Below are 21,113 nucleotides of genomic sequence, written 5' to 3' on the forward strand. Positions count from 1 at the left end.
CAGCAACCTCCCTATCCAGCTGTTTGCATTGGGTATATAACTGTGGTTCACCTACTTAAAGTGCTATTTTATATATATTACTATCAGGCTTCATTCCCGAGTTATGATACTTTTTCAGAATATGCAAATAAGGCTTTTGGTGCAATGAGGGCATCACCATTGCTCTTGTTGCACCCAAGCTCTGCTCCTTTCTGTGGGTAGCTCCTCCCTCACTGCTCTGTTACTGTCTGGCCCTGTCCGTCAAAGCAGCGAGCGATGGGCTAACCACAGAAGTGAGCAGAGCTTGGGTGCAAAAAGAGCAATGGTGACGCTCTCATTGCACCAAAAGCCTAAATTACATATTAGGAAAAAATATCATAACTCGAGAACAGAGTCTCGGATCAAGAAAAGAAAAACCATATTTTAATCGGGTGAACCACAGCTATGTCACTGTGCAAATAGTTGGAGGTTGCTCATGATAGATTCCCTTTAAGATTATGCCCAGACACTTACAATTATTTACCCTTTTTTTTTCATATTTGTTAACCATTTCTTGGTTGGAGCTGTCTTTTAACACAGATCAATAGAATTTGATGTGGGCGCATTATATATCATGCATGTCACTTGCAATATAACATAACTACAATACATTTCACTTTCTTTGCAGTTTATCTGGAAACAATTTTGAAAACAAAGCCACGTGTCATCTCTTCGCTGCTCTGGCTCAAGTACAGCATTTAAAGGTTCTCCAGTAAGCAAAACTGATTTTTACAATTTATATATCACAATGAATAGCCAAACACAACAGTAGCTGTCAGTGGAATGCTTGTTCTGCTGACAGCTACTCCTCCTGACCCCACATGCTGTACACATTTGGCCAAGCATGCATGTGTTACAGAGTGTCGGGGAACAATCATTAGCAGACAGCTCTGGCAGCAACTTATCTACCCTGAGAACGAAAGGACTGGACATGCTGACATCCTCTTCGACATCTGAAACCAGGGCAGATTGGGAAACGCACATAGAGTAGATAGTCGGCCATTCATGTAAAAACAAATCAGTGGGTTCAGCCAACATATATCTACTGCTAATATACCATACGTATGTCAGATCTCAAAATGAGAAAAAAAATATAGGAGTATTTCCCTTTAAATTAATTTTTTTAAATTAGCAGTCTGGCCTGCATAGTAAAACTTATAGTAAAATCATGGCATTACTGCCTGACAACCTAACTGATTCCCACTGAAAAACCACTGAGGCCAGGTGTACTGGGATTTATGTGGATCAACAGCCCGGCTTGCTAGACTCCACAGTTTTGGGCCAATTTATTATAACCCCACAGTTAATAATGTAATGTCACCCAACAACAATGTTAAACAAAACACTATTGAAATATTACAATGTGAAAAAAAAATTATGTCACGTAAAAATCTAACTCATAGACAGGACCACTAGATCAGATCATATTCATATAATAGACAGCTCTGCTAAATCAGATAATATTCATATAATAGACAGCACTCCTAAATCAGATCATATACATATAATAGACAGCACTCCTAAATCAGATCATATACATATAATAGACAGCACTCCTAGATCAGGTCATATTCATATAATAGACAGCACTGCTAGATCAGGTCATATTCATATAATAGACAGCACTTCTAGATCAGGTCATATTCATATAATAGACAGCACTTCTAGATCAGGTCATATTCATATAATAGACAGCACTCCTAAATCAGATCATATACATATAATAGACAGCACTCCTAGATCAGATCATATACATATAATAGACAGCACTCCTAGATCAGGTCATATTCATATAATAGACAGCACTGCTAGATCAGGTCATATTCATATAATAGACAGCACTGCTAGATCAGGTCATATTTATATAATAGACAGCACTTCTAGATCAGAACATATTCATATAATAGACAGCACTTCTAGATCAGAACATATTTATATAATAGACAGCACTTCTAGATCAGAACATATTCATATAATAGACAGCACTCCTAGATCAGATCATATACATATAATAGACAGCACTCCTAGATCAGGTCATATTCATATAATAGACAGCACTGCTAGATCAGGTCATATTCATATAATAGACAGCACTTCTAGATCAGGTCATATTTATATAATAGACAGCACTTCTAGATCAGATCATATACATATAATAGACAGCACTTCTAGATCAGAACATATTCATATAATAGACAGCACTTCTAGATCAGAACATATTCATATAATAGACAGCACTGCTAGGTCAGGTCATATTCATATACTAGCACTGCTAGATCACAGGGAGCTGAACCACTTCCAAAAGGTGGTGCTAGTGTGACAGTTCTCTTTTCCTGGGAGACACCTCTTTCCTATACTTTTGTAATATATATTCGGACAGCGGTAATTACACTCAATTGTATTCATGCACTGGGGTGATTTGGCAATTACTGTATAACAGGCTGTTAGTGCGGATGGTATTAGTATTCTAATGACATAAATCACACATCAGTGAAATGTTAAAGATAATAAGGTCCCTCTCACCCAGTTAGGAAGCTGTGGGCACATTTGTTCAGTTTGAATCAGAGGAGCATTACCCCTCTTGTGCATTTTCCCACTAAATACTACTAGTGCCAGATAAGTGCGTATTCCATAAGGATTTATATTTCTGATGTTCCTTAAAGTTTGGCACCATTTTACAAATATTGGCCATAGGCTGAAGGGAAGGGGTTAGCAAAAGCCTACATGCACATGAACGTTTGTGTTTTGCGGGCCGCAAATTGCGGATCCCTAAAGAAAAAAAAATGTATCGCGTCCGTATGGCATCCGTTCTTTTTTTCCGTATCCATTGTAACAATGCCTATCCTTGTCCGCAAACGGACAAAATAGAGCATCTTTTGCGGCCCCATTCAAGTGAATAGGTCCGCACCCGAGCCGCAAAAAATGCGGCTCGGATGCAAAACCAAACCATGTTCGTGTGCATGTAGGCTATTGGGGAGGGAGGGGCGCCGTTTCTATTTTCGCCTAAGGCAGCAGAAAGGCTAGGTGCACCTCTGCCTGCACATCATCTCATTTGTAGAGTGGCACAGTGTAATTGCAGCTGCTCTGTCCCATTCAAGTGAATGTATTGTAATTACTTTGCTCCAGTGCAGGTCATTTTGAAGAAGAAGCAGTTCTTGCACGAGTGCCGCAACCCCTCCAAACCATGACCAAGGGTGTAACCCCTGCTGATATAATATTGATGACCTATCCTGAAGATAGATTATCGTATATTGGAGCGCTGCACAACCCCCTATTAGGAGGAGGGAAAGGGGTGAAGGGTAAAGGCCTGGAAACTAGGGAAAGGAGCAGGTCACCTCCTAGAAATACCCTAATCAAAGTCCTGACTGACTGCCAGTATGAACTGACCCCAGAGGTAGGTGAGTTCATATACAGGAACCTAAAGTCCTAACTCTCCCTGTAGGACCCTGGTACTCAGGGCCGGCTCCAGGTTCATGTGGGCCCTTGGGCGATAAATCTCAGTGGGCCCCCTTATGGCATTTGTCAAATGATACCACAGCATCTGAGAGTGTTAAAAAAACTGAAGCGTGGGCCTCCTGCTCAGACGCGCCTTCCCCCAGCAGAGATCAGAGAAAGCACCCTGTTCTAAAATGAGCCGTAGCCTGTACTAGGTTTCCAGGCTTATTGTTAGTATATCCCAGTTCAGGCCACTGGGTGGCAGCACTAAACTGTGATGTAGTGATTTCTATAGAGAATAATGGAGCAATTTCCATTTTTCTGTATAAGTTGCAATCTGATTAAAAGTAACTTTAAAAAAGTAAAAAAAGTTTTGAAAATATTTTAAAAACTTAAAACGTAAAATCACCTCACTTTCCCCCAAAATGAACAAAAAAAGAATAAAATTATAGGCATTGTCGCATGCCAAAACACCCATACTATTAAAAATAAAAAAAAGGCTGATTTGCCGTTTTTTCATCACTTTATCTCCCAAGAGAATTGAATAAAAAGTGATAGTGTCACGGTGGGGAACACCCCCCCCCCCCCTTCCCCGTACAGTGTCAAAGGGTAAAAGAGGATCAGCCTGGCCAAAAGGAGTAATAAGGGAGCAGGTCACCTCCTACAGCGTCCCTAATCCTCTCTCTGACTCCTCACCGTATGAGCGGACCCCGATGGTAGGACGACTCATACTCAGGATTTCTAGAGACCCTAAGTCGCCCTGGTAATCTCTCACCAAGGAGCCGGGAAGAGACGACCTGTTCATCCCAGTCATGGAGGAACAGGAGTCTCTATCTGAGGCCAGGCTGCAAGGAGAGGGGAACACATACAGCATAAGGAGATGGCAGGTAAGCGAAACCCATAACACACTTACCTGCCACAGACACACTGACTGGAACCCGTGCACAAGTACTGGTGTCCACACCAACATTAAAGGACACAGCACAAACCACAACCACACAGGAACCCAGGACACCCATAGCTGCAATAAACGTGAGACAGGGGAATGTCTAGCAAACATGCTGGACACCAAACATCACCAGCCATGTAACACAACACCCTGAACATAACCCACGCAAACCAAAAGATAAGAAGGTAAAGAGACACCATAATAACATCAATGACCACAAGGATGGCCCTTACTGGACAGATGGTAAAAGCCAGGAACAGTGAACCACCAGCATACACCAAGGCTGGAGGAACCCTGAGCCTCAGGCATACAGCAGAGGCTAAATAGCCAAAGCAGCCACACCCACACACACACATAAACCCAGTGTTCACAAAACACTAGGAAGGGAGTTAACCCTTCCAACACCAGACAGAGGAAGGAAGCCACTTAAACAGGAAGTGCACACACAAGCATACCAAACCACACATTACCACCGGCAACAGCATGCGTGGCAACCATGTCACGGCAATCACCCAGAAGGCCGAGACACTGCCACCGCATGCTCTCACAGCAAGTGTGGCAACAGTGTCAAAGTGCAAACCAAAGGCCGTGACATCAAGTCATATACACCCCAAAATAGTATTGTAAAATAAGACAGATTTCCCTCAAATGAGCCCCCACACATCTCTGTAGACATAACTATAAAAAAAAGTTATGGGGGTCACCGAGGAGCAGGTTCTGTTAGGGTTGCCACCTTTCCCAACAAAAAATAATAGTTACACAAATTAAAGAAGTTGGTGTGTCTGTTTAGCCTCTATTTTTGAAATGATTATGCTGGGATTTGAACTCACAACCTTCTACATTAAAGTCAAGAACCTTAACCACTGGGCTAAAGAGCTTCACGATCACCTGCTGTCCATATATTATGGCTAAAAACCTCAGTAGTAGTTTCCCACATATTATGCATTCATATATATATATATATATATATCAGAAGTATGATTTTATATATATATATATATATATATATATATAATTTTTTTGTAATTACGCATTTATTTTGTGCCATACATTTTTTTACAATTACAAAAAAATATATATATAATTATACTTCTGCTGTATAGGAATACCTAATGCATGAGAAACTACTATGAGGTTTTTCTAGCACAGTTTAGCATTGAGCTCAGTGGTTAAGGTTCTTGCCTCTAATGTAGAAGGTTGTGAGTTCAAATCTGGGCAGAAACATTTCTGAAATAGAGGCTAAATTAGACTTAAATACACTGGGTGTCCCCAAGCATACTGATAATGCTTGGGGATACCCCCTTCATATTCATAGCACTAAATCCATATATGGACATAGCCATATATGGAGTCAGAGTAGGGACTCCTAAGCCAGGATCTAGAGTCCTGACTGTTCAGTAACACTGGGGGATTCCCTGTACAGCGATCTTCAGCATAGACCTGAGTGGGCCCCCTAGGAGCAGTGGGCCCCGGCACTTGCCTGGGTTTGCCGGGTGCCGACGCCAGCCCTGCTGGTACTAATGTCAGGACAAGAGACAACCTGTTCCTCCAAAGGGTAGGACAAACAGGAGTCTCCCTCAGGCCTAAACACAAATGGACGGGAAAAGAGCAACACAAGAAAACTCCAAAAATACACAATAGGGGAAGAAGACACTTAACTTCAAATAGCTATGGAAGCGCAAGAACTCCACCGAGAACCAAACACCAGCAATCCACAAAGACTGAAGCTTGGTGGGAGAAGCTACAATAAATAGGGAAGGTAAAATGACCACATAAGCAACACCTGAGGCAAGAGGTGTGGCAGTTACCAGAAACAACACAGACACAAATTGATCCACAAGGAACCTGTCAGATCAAACCACGTGTTGCCAGTCTCACTGATGTCTTGGCATTTGTCACAGGAATGTTCGTGACACCCCCTTAACGGAACTGTGTATGACTGGTATAGATACATATGAGTAGATATTAGATACATATGAGTAGTCTGAAACCGCAAGGGTCTGGCGGTAGACTGCGATCATGAATGTAAACTGTAAACTTCTTGGCACATATCCTTTCCACCATCTAACTTTAGCAGCGCTATTTATCATAGGAATTTTCCCTAATCCAGCAGAGAAGTCTATGAATAGAGAGAGCAGATAGAATGCAGAGAGAGTAGAGCCTCTAGGTGTAATGGCAACGCCCCCGTTGCTCTAAAAAGCTCATTTGCATAAAATAAAACATCAAGTGCCAAGCGCACATGTTACAGGTCAGCCAGTGTCATAGGTACATGTCTGCTGACAGATGCCCTTTAATAGTAAATTTGCCCTTTCAATGTCATGTCACCGGAATGAATGGGAGTTTTCCCCCCAATATTTGGAGGGGATGGGTACAATTCCATTCCCTTAATACTTCCATATTGGATCATTTGCCTCTTGGACAGATGCGTTCTGCGTCTGATCACAGGGATGCTGTAACAAGCCTCGGTGCACCAGGCACACATGCCACCGTGCCACACAGACTGTTCTGATTGGCACGAATGATATATAATCCATTCCAAGTGATGTGTACAATGCATTTCAGATGTGATGTTGTTACAAGCTGCAATTCCTATCACAGTCACAACTGTAGTGGCCGTCATTCTCACTAATGACTTGGCGCCGGGCTGTCGGTGACCCCTGGTGTACGACGGTAGTACTAAGTGCCACCACACGACTGTTTACGTAACCCACACACTTCCTAACGGCTCGCCCATGTCAGCTGCTGTTTATTTCATGGGCTCGTAGTCCTGGGGCATCTGATGACATCACCTGTGAGGCGTGTACACAGACAGGCACTGACAGGTTGCCATGGCAACTTCCTTTTTAGCAGCAAGTGAAAAGAACATTTTATTTTCTTCGCTGTGCATGCCAGAGCTAATATCCTGTGTGCTGACCTATGTTATTGCCAAGCGCGGGCTGCACCCAGCACCAGGCTTCTGTCACTGTGGCTCAGATCTATCACAGAGAATAATGCCGCACAGCATCGCGCTCATGCGGCTCGTACACGGGGCACTCATGTGCTTATTAAATATGGCATACCCTATTCATGCCACTGCTATAGCAGCCTTCAATTCTGTTTGCAGATTCTTGGTGCTAAGATAATACACTGCAGTCCTGGGAGGGGATGCACAAACAAACTCAGCTCTGCTGCATCTATATCTTACAAGTGTGGGGATTCTCTCTGGTAGCGGTGTTTATTCACACATTGGTGTATAACAAAATGCAGATAATGTGTATCACAAAACGCAGGTGGCTTGGTGTTTGTTCACACACAAGGAAAGTCCATAAACAATAAGTCACCTTTTCTCCTGGGTGTTAATTCACATCACTGTTGGCCGTTCATCCTCATCAAGTCCATAGGCAGCCTGTTTGCCTTTAGAGGGGCCTGAGTCCTCCAGCCCGGCTCAAACCTCAAATCCCAGCACAGCCCTCAGTTCACAGCATCACAGACTCCTGAGCTCCACTTGCGGTGAGCTGGATCGGGGTATGCACTCTGACGCCCAATTATGCAATGGCTGAGTCAGGTGTAGGTGATAGTCTATAGGTTTTGTCCGTGACGCCAATTGCAGCGTGCGCAGGGTACTATCACAGGTCCCTTTAAGAGTGTTATAACGCACGTCCCAGGTTAGGAATGAGTGTGGTGCTAGTAGGAGTAATAGAGGGATTTGCAGCAGTAATTGAGATCCAGACCTTGGGTAAAGTTCAAACTTGTCTTTACTGGTTGTAGCTTTCATCCAAGCAAGATACAGCATTAGTCTTTGGTCCCAGCAGGTATTGGCAATGTGTGGCAGGAATATATCTTCTGCTCTATCATGTACTTGCAGGAAAGGACGTCTGCTTGTTAGCTCTAAACTGTAGCAGGAATTTGGCTTCTGCACTTTCTATCTTCTGCTGTCTGGGGACTGACTAGCTGAGGAGGAATATGGCTTCTCCTGGGTCTCTGGTCTTTACTCACAGTTATCTTCACAGGGTATGCTTCTTCCTGGAACTGGAGTTGTCTGCTTGCTTCTTCCAGCTGGGGCTGAAGGGCTCAGGCTGGGTATGATGATTAATTATCTCAGCCGAGACAAGATCCTGGCTTTGATCCCTATATCTGGGAGCTCCTACACGCACACAGCCTTCTCCTAGCAGGGGTAGCTCGCACACTAACTCTAACTTCCTTCTCTCCCCATGAGGCAGGATATGGGCACAGCCCACTTTGCTCACAGAGGGGGGAGCTAAACTGGAATGAACTATTCCAGCTCAGAAACACTAAACTGACTTAAAGGGATTCTGTCACCTCGTTTTAGGCTATAGAGATGCGGACATGCACAGCTAGATCGCCACTAGCATGTCCACAATATACCTGTCCTATAGGGCTGTGTCCTTTTATTTTGTTTAAAAAATGATTTGAGATATGTAAATGAGCCTTGTAAGGTCCCCAAGGGGCTGTACTAACCTTCTTGGTGCCCAGCCACGCCCCCTGTGAAGGAGCCCAGCACCGCCTGTGTCCTCCGAATCTCCTCCTTTCTTCACAGTTAGATTGCCGTAATCTTGCAATGCGCGAGCTCGTGCATGTGCAGTTCCTTCCCAGAGGCTGATGCCAGCACAGGGAAGAAACACTATACTGGCACTGCGCATGCGCGAGCTCGCACATCGCGAGATTACGGCAATCTAACTGTGACGAAAGGAGGAGATTCGGAGGACACAGGCGGTGCTGGGCTCCTTCACAGGGGGCGTGGCTGGGCACCAAGAAGGTTAGTACAGCCCCTTGGGGACCTTACAAGGCTCATTTACATATCTCAAATCATTTTTTAAACAAAATAAAAGGACACAGCCCTATAGGACAGGTATATTGCGGACATGCTAGCTGCGATCTAGCCGTGCATGTCCGCAGCTCTATAACCTAAAATGAGGTGACAGAATCCCTTTAAGTCCTTGCTAACACATTGCTGCAATCTGCTGGTGAACATGAAAATTGCAACAATATACATTTAACAAGGCTTACAATGCACATTTGTGAGGATATTATGTAAAAATACATCTGATGACAATGTAAATGCTTCTAACAGATTGTAGCGGGGTAAAAGAGTTTCGTAACACAACTCTGGGGTGTTACACACTGTCAGAGGGAGGTAAATCCACCACACCTGACAGTGCTGGCTGGTTTTTATGCCTGGCAAAACCCGACCTGGAACATGGGGAGTAGTCACCCACCCAGCACTTTACTACTCCCAGTAAGAGCCGTCCCGGATCAGCTATGAAAGCCATGCTAACTCTCAAGTTGTCAATTAGCAATAGCTGCTGCTGACGCATAAAATACCGGCTCTTACTTCACAGAGGCCAGGAACCTCGGTGACACATATGATTCCAGGTACCTTCTTATACAAGGCTATCATGCAAACTTACAGTTATATGGAGAAGACAATTGTTCTACATAGGCTTCTGTTTATGTGGTGGGTGCACGATGATATCACATAATGCACGCAGTCAAGGAGGTCCTAGATCTCCATGGGAGGCACATGCCTGGAGCACATGTGTGCCAGTGATACCGACTATCCATAGTCTCATGGCATTGGAATGGCGGAGCAGGAGGTGCTTGATGCCCGTCGCACATTATGCAAGGTGTGAACTCTTTATAAAGGCTAATGATCTCATCAGTTGAAGTATTTTTCAGCTGATGGCTGTCTGACCCTGCCCGGGAAATAGGACGGAGCTGCGGCTGCAGCACACAATATCTAAATGTGCACATAGCTAGTAGATCTGACCGAATATTACCAGTCATAGCAATAATCATTGTGGTACTACTACATTCCCTATTATTGGATCAGTTGTAACATAATTATGACGCATAATAGACGTACTGACCAGGGGACCTATAAGGCTTCATGCAAACTACCGTAATTTTGGTCCGTGTCTGATGCAAATTTTTTCCAGTTTGGATGTGGACCCATTCATTTCTATAGGGCTGCAAAAGATGTGGACAGCACACGGATGTCATCCATGTTCTGTCCGCATGCCTGCAAATTATAGAACATATCCTATTCTTGTCTATTTGTGGACCAGAATAGCCATTTCTATAATGGGGATCGAGGAAAGTGCAGGATGCACGCGTACCGCAAAATACATACAGTTATGTGAACAGTGGCGTACATAAAGGAGTAAGGGTCCCATAGCAAGGATCAAACCAGGCCCCCCACACCGGACAGAAGGGTTTCTGCCTAAACCCTTTTCAATGACCCTTGGGCCATTTTTCCACTACCTCATTTGCTAAAAGTTGTTCCTTTAGAGCACGGGTGTCAAACACAAGGCCCGCGGGCCGAATCCGGCCCGCCAGACCTCGTCATGTGGCCCGCGTAGCCGCCGCTGGCCGCCAGCCTTCACTTTTTATTATCACTTCCTGCAGGCGGCCCCTGCAGGAAGTGATAATAAATCGCATAAGGAGCGCTGTGTATTACCGGTACTTACAACTACAAGCACTCGCCGAGAGGAGGGAGGAGGCAGGCTGGGAGGATGGGCGCTGGCAGTGTGAGTCATACGTTACGCACCTGCGCCGCCCACTTTATGAATGAAGCAGGCGGCGTGGGCGCATGACGTATGACTCACGCTGCCAGCGCCTGTCCTTCCGGCCTGCCTCCTCCCTCCTCTCGGCGAGCGCTTGTAGTTGTAAGTACCGGTAATACACAGCGCTCCTTATGCGATTATATACATACGGTAACCATTAACTATTAGAGATACGATTATACAGTGAGCGGGGCCCGTGTAGTAGAATAGTCACTGCACGGGCCCCGCTGTCATTATAAAAGCAGATGCCGGCCCCTAGCCCGTGTATTGAGGGTCATTCACTACAGGGACACTTATGGAGGGGATCTGTGGATGACACATAGCATAAAATGCTATATATGTGTCATCCACTGATCCCCCCCCCCATAACTGTCATACACAGATCCCCCATAAGAGCCACCCACAGATCCCCCACAGATCCCCCATAAGTGTCACCCACAGATCCCCCATAAGTGCCACCCACAGATCCCCCATAAGTATCACCCACAGATCCCCCATAAGTATCACCCACAGATCCCCCATAAGTGTCACCCACAGATCCCCCATAAGTGTCACCCACAGATCCCCCATAAGTGTCACCCACAGATCCCCCATAAGTGTCACCCACAGATCCCCCATAAGTGTCACCCACAGATCCCCCATAAGTGTCACCCACAGATCCCCCATAAGTGTCACCCACAGATCCCCCATAAGTGTCACCCACAGATCCCCCATAAGTGTCACCCACAGATCCCCCATAAGTGTCACCCACAGATCCCCCATAAGTCCGATACAACCGGCCCTTTGAGGGTGACCAAACTGCTGATGCGGCCCCCGATGAATTTGAGTTTGACACCCCTGCTTTAGAGGGTAGAGTCCTGACCAAGTTTTCCCCTCCAGTAGAAGAGGAGATAATCCCAAGACTGGGCCCCCTCTTGCCCTGGGCCCTATAGCAGTCGCATGGTCTGCCTAGGGTGGCCACTGACTTCATCCCAGAAAGCCGGACCTCACCGGCCACGCCCCCAAATGGACAAGCCACGCCTGGCTCAGTTAAGCGACACCCAGCCCCGTGAAGCCACGCCCCATCGCGGGCAGGTTAAAAAACGGGGGGAGGAGAGCGAAGAAGTTTCTGAGGGGAATGTGAGCTGGGGGCAGCCTGGGGTGCTTCTCTCTTCCTCAGTCAGCCACAGGGAGCCATGTCTGCGGGCTCTAGTGACTGACTGGGGGTGAGAGAAGCCTCAGTCAGTTGCTGCAGCTCATGCTCAGACAGCGCAGTGCTGCTGTCTGAGCGTGAGCTACTGAAAGGCTGTCAAAACCCCACTTACACATGGTGGCCATGGCCCTATAATTTTTAACGTAGTGCTATTTTTATATACATTGTATAGCAATCAAGCGCACATCTACAGTATATGGTACCATGGCCCTGCACAATAAAAAGGCACGACGGGTAAGAAAGGATTGATTCTTAAAGGCTATAGATACTTTTGGGGCAATTTTTTTATGATTGCATTTTACTCATTTTGGGCTAAAAATCGTTTTTTCAGTTTTTATTTCGGTCTTTATTAAAAAATTTCTGCTGTTTTTATGATACATGCAGTTAAAAACAGTCTATTTGCAAAATGTCCCAGCTGAGTTCCATCAGCTGATGGCTCATGTTAAGCCTTATCTCTGATCACCTGACCTCATAAACATTTGATATAGCTATACTCTTATCAAAGACTGTTTATGAGAACAGGAGATCAGAGATAAGGGTTCACATGAGCCGTCAGCTGACGGAACTCAGGAGGGACATTCTGCAAATAGACAGATTTTTAATCGCATGCATCACAAAAACTGCTGAAAATTTTTAATAAAGACCAAACAAATTATTTTAGCCCAAAATCAGTAATATGCAATGATTAAAAGAAATGCCCCGAAGGTGTCCATAGATTTACAGGGATTACACCGACCTTCTGCGTCACTGTGGCAGACATGAGTTTTTTGTTTAGAATTTGCCTGCTCACAGGAAAGAAAGAGTTAAATGCACTGTGTATCATTCTGTCTGTCCACCTGCACCTTAGGCTACTTTCACACTTGCGGCAGAGGATTCCGGCAATACGGACACAAACTGATGGCATTTGTCAGACGGATCAGGATCCTGATCCGTCTGGCAAATAGATCCTGATCCGGCATCTATTTTTTTTCACATTTTTTTTCAGTCTGAGCATGCGCAGACCGCAATGCCGGATCCGTTTTGCCGGAACACTCGGGATTAATGGACGTCAATGAGAAAAAATGCCGGATCCGGCATTCTGGCAAGTGTTCCGGAATTTTGGACGGAGATAAAACCACAGCATGCTGTAGAAGGCAGGACATGCAAAGCTCCGGACTGCTGGCACCCGTGGTTTGGATTTGAACCGCAGTCCGCTAGTTGAGTATCCCTGCCATAGAGAATGAATGGCGTGGCAGGAAGCATTCTCACCCCGCTGCTCCTTCAATACCCTTCTTCTTGGGACTCTTCTTCTTGGGATCAGTGGTGGTCCCAGGGGTCAGACCCCCACCAAACAGTTATCTCCTATTCAGTGGATAGGGGATAACTTGTAATAACCAAAAAAAAACATTGATATGCAGACTTACATACAGTGTGAAGACTGTTCAGTGTAAGCACATGCAAATATGCTCTGTAGCCCTTCCTCTATGGCTGCCTATAGGAACAGGCCTAATATGCCTATAGGCAACTCCATCCCTTGTCAGCCACGTTCATTATAGACAACACGATGACCGTATTATCTGCGGAATAATGTGTTGTAACAGGGCTGTAGTTACTTAGGGTGCAGTCACGACCGGTCCTGGGCGCTCATTAAGGGAGGATAAATATCCTAGTTTTTTAGGGGTATATTACATATTTACATAGTAACATAGTACATAAGGCTGAAAAAAGACATTTGTCCATCCAGTTCGGCCTGTTATCCCGCAAGTTGATCCAGAGGAAGACCCCTCTCTAGTAGCTATAGCCTGTAATATTATTACACTCCAGAAATACATCCAGGCCCCTCTTAAATTCCTTTATTGTACTCACCATCACCACCTCCTCAGGCAGAGAGTTCCATAGTCTCACTGCTCTTATCGTAAAGAATCCTTTTCTATGTTTGTGTACAAACCTTCTTTCCTCCAGACGCAGAGGATGTCCCCTCGTCACAGTCACAGTCCTGGGGATAAATAGATGATGGGAGAGATCTCTGTACTGACCCCTGATATATTTATACATAGTAATTAGATCTCCCCTCAGTCGTCTGTTTTCTAAAGTGAATAACTCTAATTTTGATAATCTTTCAGGGTACTGTAGTTGCCCCATTCCAGTTATTACTTTAGTTGCCCTCCTCTGGACCCTCTCCAGCTCTGCTATGTCTGCCTTGTTTACAGGAGCCCAGAACTGTACACAGTACTCCATGTGTGGTCTGACTAGCGATTTGTAAAGTGGTAGGACTATGTTCTCATCACGGGAATCTATGCCCCTTCTGATGCAACCCATTATCTTGTTGGCCTTGGCAGCAGCTGCCTGACACTGGTTTTTGCAGCTTAGTTTGCTGTTTATTAAAATTCCTAGATCCTTTTCCATGTCAGTGTTACCGAGTGTTTTACCATTTAGTATGTACGGTTGACTTGCATTTTTCCTTCCCATGTGCATAACTTTACATTTATCAGTGTTAAACCCCATCTGCCACTTATCTGCCCAAGCCTCCAGTCTATCCAGATCCCTCTGTAGTAGTATACTGTCCTCATCAGTGTAAATTACTTTACACAGTTTAGTGTCATCTGCGAAAATTGATACTTTACTATGCAAGCCTTCTACAAGATCATTAATAAATATATTGAAGAGAATAGGGCCCAGTACTGACCCCTGAGGTACTCCCCTAGTGACAGTGACCCAATCTGAGTGTGTACCGTTAATAACCACCCTCTGTTTTCTATATATTTATATAGTGTTTCAACGGCTATTGCATTGGTTTTAGCAAATAATAACAGAAAACATGTAAAATACAGTGTCATTTTTGCTGTGTGCATTGAGCACAATGGGCACGGGTAACCTTTCCCTCGCCAGTCGCTTTGGCACTACAGCAACTACACTGCAGCTATGGCTGGAAAGACAAGGGTTAATTGGATCTGGTGTACTATGTAGCAGCGCTACTTTATGAATGGAGTGTTTTCTGCTTAGAAGATGTGTGGGTGTAAGATGGAAATGTAATGGATAAATTAAAATTTGTATGTAGTACACTTCTGGTGTTTCTGCGAGTACATAATGTTGGCTTGCATGGCATAGAATGGCGCACATCACATGTTTACTTAACAATTGAGAGCGGGTCGCGGGGTACGTTTTGCAGCAGAATGTGTTTCTTGGTAGAGATATGTGTTTTTATTCTATGATAATCTAATATGATGACATCTAATTTCCACCATTACATGACAATGTGTTTACTTTACACAGTCTGCGCACCTGCGGTTTGGGGGTGAAATCTGAAAGTGCACTTACGGAGGCTTTGGGATCATGTCAGCAAATGGAAGATCTCAGGTAATTGCAACAAATGCTTTTTCTTCTGGATTTTCTAATGCATAATTTAGCAATCTGATCAAAACAAATTGCTGGGAGCCACACAGTTTAAAGCATGTTAGAAATGTCTGCTGTTACTAGTTTTTTCAATGGAAGGATCCATGCAAAGCCATGTGTACAGACCCTGTGCTGTAAGCAATACTTGTGCAGCCATATGGTACTGAGGAATAATACATCTGCAGCAACCCAGCGGGAGTGCGGAGGAGGAGGATAGGAGTGGTAGTCGTCACAGTACTCACAGTGGCTGGTTCCTCCTTCCACACTCCCATGGCTGGCACAATGATGGGGAGGCCGCAGATAGGAGTAGTAGTTGTTTCCCCCAGGGCACACCCTGGTTGGAGTCTCCTAGCTGACCAGAGCGGAGCAAAGTGCGGTTGAAAAAAATAGCAGAGAGTGATGAAATGTGCAGCAGCTACAAACACTTCCACACACGATGGAGGCACAAATCTTAGTACAGCGGTTCCAATAAGTTCTGGCTGCACCATGGGTATCCTACAAAGTCCCTCTGAGATACAAATCTTTACACAGAAATTCCTTGGACCCACTGCGCCACTGACTGGCTATACTCTGGAGGGGCGTGACTAAGCAACTACCTGGTCTACACTAGAGCCTCTGATGGTGAGGATAGGCTTGGGCCGTTAGGGTAGTTGCCAGGTGCCACTCCAGAGCAGTCCCCGAGTCAGTGGCAGCTGACCAGGGGATCAGAGATACCGATGCAAGCCCCGAGGGGAAGTATGTGGTCAGGGCAGGCAGAGATCAAGCAAGGTCTGTAAACAAAGTCCGAGGTCAGAGGCAGCAAGGTTCAGACTCCAAAATAAACTATGTAAGCTGCCAACTTGTAGGAAAAGGGATTCGGAAACCTAAAAACCAGCCATAGATGTGCATTACCCTCACAGACAAAAAACTTTGGGGGTCATTTACTAACCAGAAATACGCCTATCTGGCATATTTCTGGCGCCGATTGCGGCGCAAATGACCATTTACATGCAAATGGCGTAAAGCAGTGCAAAAAATGATAACACTGCAGAACATCAGGAATATATAACACCACATGAATTCCTATAGAATATTCATGCTTTAAACACTAGTGCGGTAAACGGGGGGCGCACTGCCTGGGGCTTTTTGTTTTTAAAGTACATATTTTTTGTCGTGACGCCAGTGGCAGTGAAGCAACAAGGGCACAGGGCCCCTTTTAGTTATAAGGATGGTAGGAATGCCAGAGTGGTGTAGGCAGGGGTGTATCTATCACAAGGCAAACAAGGCATTTGCCTAGGGCGGCACTTGAAAAGGGGGGCGGCAAAATGCCTTGTTTGCTTAGTGATAGTTACACAATATGCTAAATATATTTTTTGCCCCTTGTCCGATCCTTCATTATGCAAGCGGCATCGCCGGCGCCACATAGTGAAGGAGTTGAAAAACGTACTTCCTCCCCCTCCTGACTTTCTCCCGACCTCCCCTGCCTTTTGCGTTCTCACGTTGCCGTCGTGTCATCACACGGAGGTGGAGTCACGGGCCGGCAATGCTAGGGTGAGCCTTATCTCCTCCAAGTGCAGAACAGATCCTGCACACGGTCACCGTGAACACTGAGGCCAGGCCCCGCCACCAATGCACTGATCCCTGAGCCTGCGGTCTTCAAAAACTGTAAGTACTTAAATTACAGTAATTCACAAAAAAACAATTACTTAGTTGTTTTATGGGGTAAGGGGGTTGGGACCCGTTGGGTGGTTAGAGGGGGGAGAATTGGGGAGGGATTAATACTGTACTAACTCTAGCTGCACATTGTTTTTTAACAAGGAAGGGGTGGGTCAAATTTATATTAGGGGGGTGCCCGAGTTTAGTCTCGCCTAGGGCAGCACAAAACCAAGATACACCACTGGGTGTAGGGTGGCCTCATGTCCCTTAATGGTGTTGCACTTGTCACGGTGCTCCTACATGGATACACTGGATCCCCAGGCGTGGCCCTCCGAAACTGCGGAAAAAGGGATGGTTGGTGAAGGGGATCATGAAATAAATGGAGTCCAGACCTTGTGATGAAGTTGATAACTGCTTTACTTGAATAAACTTCTCTCCAAACGATTTACATGCTTTGTCTTGGTTTGCAGCAGGCTTTGGCATTAACTTTGGCAGGCAAACAAACTCAGCTCCGCTACATCTGTTGCTCTCTGGCTCTGCTCTGCTAACAGGCTGACTATGGAACTCAGCTTCTTTGGGTGCTGCAACTTCTTATTTGGTAGTCTGTCTCTAACTTTATCCTGGGAACTTTCTCCTCCTGGCTTCTGAGGCTTCAGGCTTTGACCTCTGTGTCCAGCAGAGCTGAAGGTGCTCTAGCTGGCTTAGGCAGGACTCGTCCAGCGGGGACAGCTCCTGCTTCCTTTCCCAAGCAGGGGGTAAGCTAGACTCTCCCCTAGCAGGGGGAAAGCTGGACTGATTCTGACTAACTAGACTAAACTCCTCCCTAGAGGGGGGTAAGAGAATGGAAAGAAGGTTCCATCCTCTGCAAGTGTAGCTCTGCCAATGTTGCCGCCATCTGCTGGTGAACCAGGCACACTACACTTGAACAGTCACATAACAAGAAATAGAAATACACATTTTGCTAGACCTGGAAATTAATACATAAGATGACATTAGGTTAAACAATAAAGACAGTAGCAAGGCGGAGGGTTGGTAATGCCACTTTGGGGTGTTACACTAGCAGTGGCCTAGAGGGACATGGCACATCCATAATAAGACATGTGATGGAACATGTCATGATTTTACTGTTTGCCCAGTATACTACCATAGGCACAGTATGTGCCCATAATAGTCTATGAACCCCATATAACACAGATAAAAAAACACAGTTGTGTGCCATGCTACTGTTTTGGAAGATTAATATCCCCCCACTGTTTTAATAAATAAGGAAAAACTAAATGACCAACTATGACCTAGCGTCCCCAAACTTCTGTATGCAAAATCTAGTTACAGGGCTAGAGTAACTGAACTGTTGCCTTTGAGGCTTGAATGTGTTTTGTGTTGGACTGTATTTTAACATTTCTTATTATATTCTCCACAGTTTGTCAGAAAACGCATTTACGGAGCAGTACCTACTGAAACTTGCAGAACAACTTCCACATTTGAGTTTGCTAAGGAAACTTGAGTAAGACCTTTTACTTCTCAAAGTCTCTTTGTTCTACATTCTTTATAGCAGATCTGTTCTTCAATGGATCCTGTGTAAATGACATAGCTTTAAAAATGCTAAAATTCCTAAAATTGTCTACTAGGTTGTAGCTCCCCATCTGTGATTTCGGCAAGATCTGCTGACCATCTTATTTGTCCAGGGGCCTCCTAAAAGTCCTATCAAGGCAGAAGACTATTTTATTATATTTTGCACATCACTGGGCTATTACTATAGTAGACGACCAGTGTAAGAAGTATTTCCCCCACGCAGCAGTTACAGACTAGTTGATGTTACTAGTTGAGGACTCACTAGCCAGACCTCACATGGAGGATTGTGTACAACTTTGGGCAAAAGAAAGACATAGCAGAGCTAGAAAGGGGTCAAAAGTGGGTAACAAAAGAAATACCGGTAACTGGAATGGGTTGTCTACAGTACCCAAACATTATCAAAATTAGGTTTATTTAGTTTAGAAAAAAGTTGACTGACGGGAGATCTAATAACCATGTATAAATATATCAGGGGTCAGTACAGAGATCTCTACCATCATCTATTTATACCCAGGACTAAGACGAGGAGACATCCTCTGCGTCTGGAGGATAGAAGGTTTCTACACAAGCATAGAAGAGGATTCTTTACTGTAAGAGCAGTGAGACTATGGAACTCTCTGCCTGAGGAGGTGGTGATGGTGAATTCACTAAAAGATTTCAAGAGGGGCCTGGATGTATTTCTGGAGTGTAATAATATTACAGGCTATAGCTACTAGAGAGGGGTCGTTGATCCAGTGAGTTATCTGATTGCCTGATTGGAGTCGGGAAGGAATTTTTCCCCTAAAGTGAGGAAAATTGAGGGGTTTTAAGCCTTACAAACTATCTCACTATATTAGTCAAGGAAATTTCAACCAAGTACCTCCAAGGCTGCCTCTGTTGTACAGTAAATGTTGCTGTGATTCATGTTTGGAGTCTGGGCTTATGGAGTTAGATATCTCCATATGGCTTAGGGCTCATTCACATGACACAATTTTACGGAACAGGTGCGGACCCATTTATTTTAATGGGGCCGCAAAAGATGTTCTATCTGCATCCGTAGTTCCGTTCCACAAAGATAGAGCAATTGCGCACAAGAATAGGCCTTTCTATCACAGTGCTGGCCGTGTGCGGTCCGGAAATTGCGGAACTCACACTACGGTCGTGTGAATGCGCCCTTAGTCATATCAAGGCCAGGGAGAAGTAAGTAGATATTTCAAATTTTTTTAGATGGAGAGAGCAACATAAATATGTGGTGTGATGTAGACATCTTGGCACATTTTTAAGGCGCCACATTTATTCCATAAAGGAGTCAGACACCTTACCAATATAACCGAGCCAGTCACATCTCCTCCATTAGAATCAAAACCATAGTGCTCCACAGTGCTGCTATAACAGCGGTAGCCTGCAAGGGTGCCCCCACGACATAGCAAACCTTTAATAGTCTGGCACACTCCATATAGACAGGTTTAGACCTGAGGCATGCACCCCCTTCACATACCACAGGTTGCAGAATGATGCTCTATGGTGTCTACATGATGAAGATCATGTAAACCGTAATCTATTCTCCGGCCGTTCTGCTTCTACAGAAAAAATGCCTCACTGCTCGTAGGTATTGCTGAAGTGACTTTAACCCTTTCCTCTGTGTTTCCACAGCCTAAAATTATGTGGCGTATCTGACAGTGTTTGCAAATCTCTGGCAAATGTGCTCGGATGCTGCCAGAACCTGGAAGAAATCGTGTAAGTATGTAAAATGTGTAGAGAATACGAAACACTCGATAATATGAAAATTAGTGGCAGCAAATAACCAGATTCTATGAAAAAGGCAATGCTGTTCGGTTATATCAGAGCTATTTAATATGGTAAAGTCTATTTTATATAATGTATTACTGTATAAGAGTACTGCATTCCATCACATAGATTTGAAGGGGTTATCTCTTAAGTAATGTAAAAAAAAATGAAAATCAGACATCATATAGTAAATAACAATTTGCGGTCCGCAGGACAGGCACGGGCAGCACAGGTTCATGTGCTAGAGGCCTAACTGTGACAGTAGATAGGACTGGTGCCTGATAAAGGATGGAACTAAGTATGTGCGAGCACCTCAGGTGGGTGGACAGAGAAGTAAGACAAAGAACAGACAGCAGGTGGCGCTATACAGGGTTTTGTTGCATAACTCACTGGCTATACTAAATGTTTCATTACATGGAGTTACAAAAGTATTCAGATCCAAGTGTTTGTCACGGATCAGCAGGTGTGAACCCACTTTGCCACTGACTATAGCAATACTCTGGAGGGGAGTAACTAAGCAACTACCCGGATTTCACTAGAGCCTCAGATGGTGAGGATAGGCTTGACCGTCGGTAATTGCCAGGGGCTACTCCAGAGCGTAAACCAGTCA

General features: G+C 44.7%; 1 protein-coding gene across 6 annotated transcripts in view; it reads left to right on the forward strand.

Annotated features, from left to right (window-relative positions):
- NLRC5 (NLR family CARD domain containing 5) overlaps nucleotides 1–21,113 on the forward strand; it is a 144,950-nt gene that overhangs the window by 116,282 nt on the left and 7,555 nt on the right. For 5 of the 6 annotated variants that reach the window (XM_044269918.1, XM_044269920.1, XM_044269922.1 and 2 more), the window contains 4 exons: nucleotides 647–730; nucleotides 15,410–15,493; nucleotides 18,585–18,668; nucleotides 20,369–20,452. In XM_044269918.1, the coding sequence (XP_044125853.1) occupies nucleotides 647–730; nucleotides 15,410–15,493; nucleotides 18,585–18,668; nucleotides 20,369–20,452 (336 nt within the window). Of the gene's footprint in view, nucleotides 1–646; nucleotides 731–15,409; nucleotides 15,494–18,584; nucleotides 18,669–20,368; nucleotides 20,453–20,715; nucleotides 20,792–21,113 lie in introns of those variants that run through there. The other variant, XM_044269923.1, reaches the window with a different exon arrangement.

Source organism: Bufo gargarizans, chromosome 10, assembly GCF_014858855.1.
Source record: "Bufo gargarizans isolate SCDJY-AF-19 chromosome 10, ASM1485885v1, whole genome shotgun sequence".
Classification (NCBI taxonomy): Eukaryota; Metazoa; Chordata; class Amphibia; order Anura; family Bufonidae; genus Bufo; species Bufo gargarizans.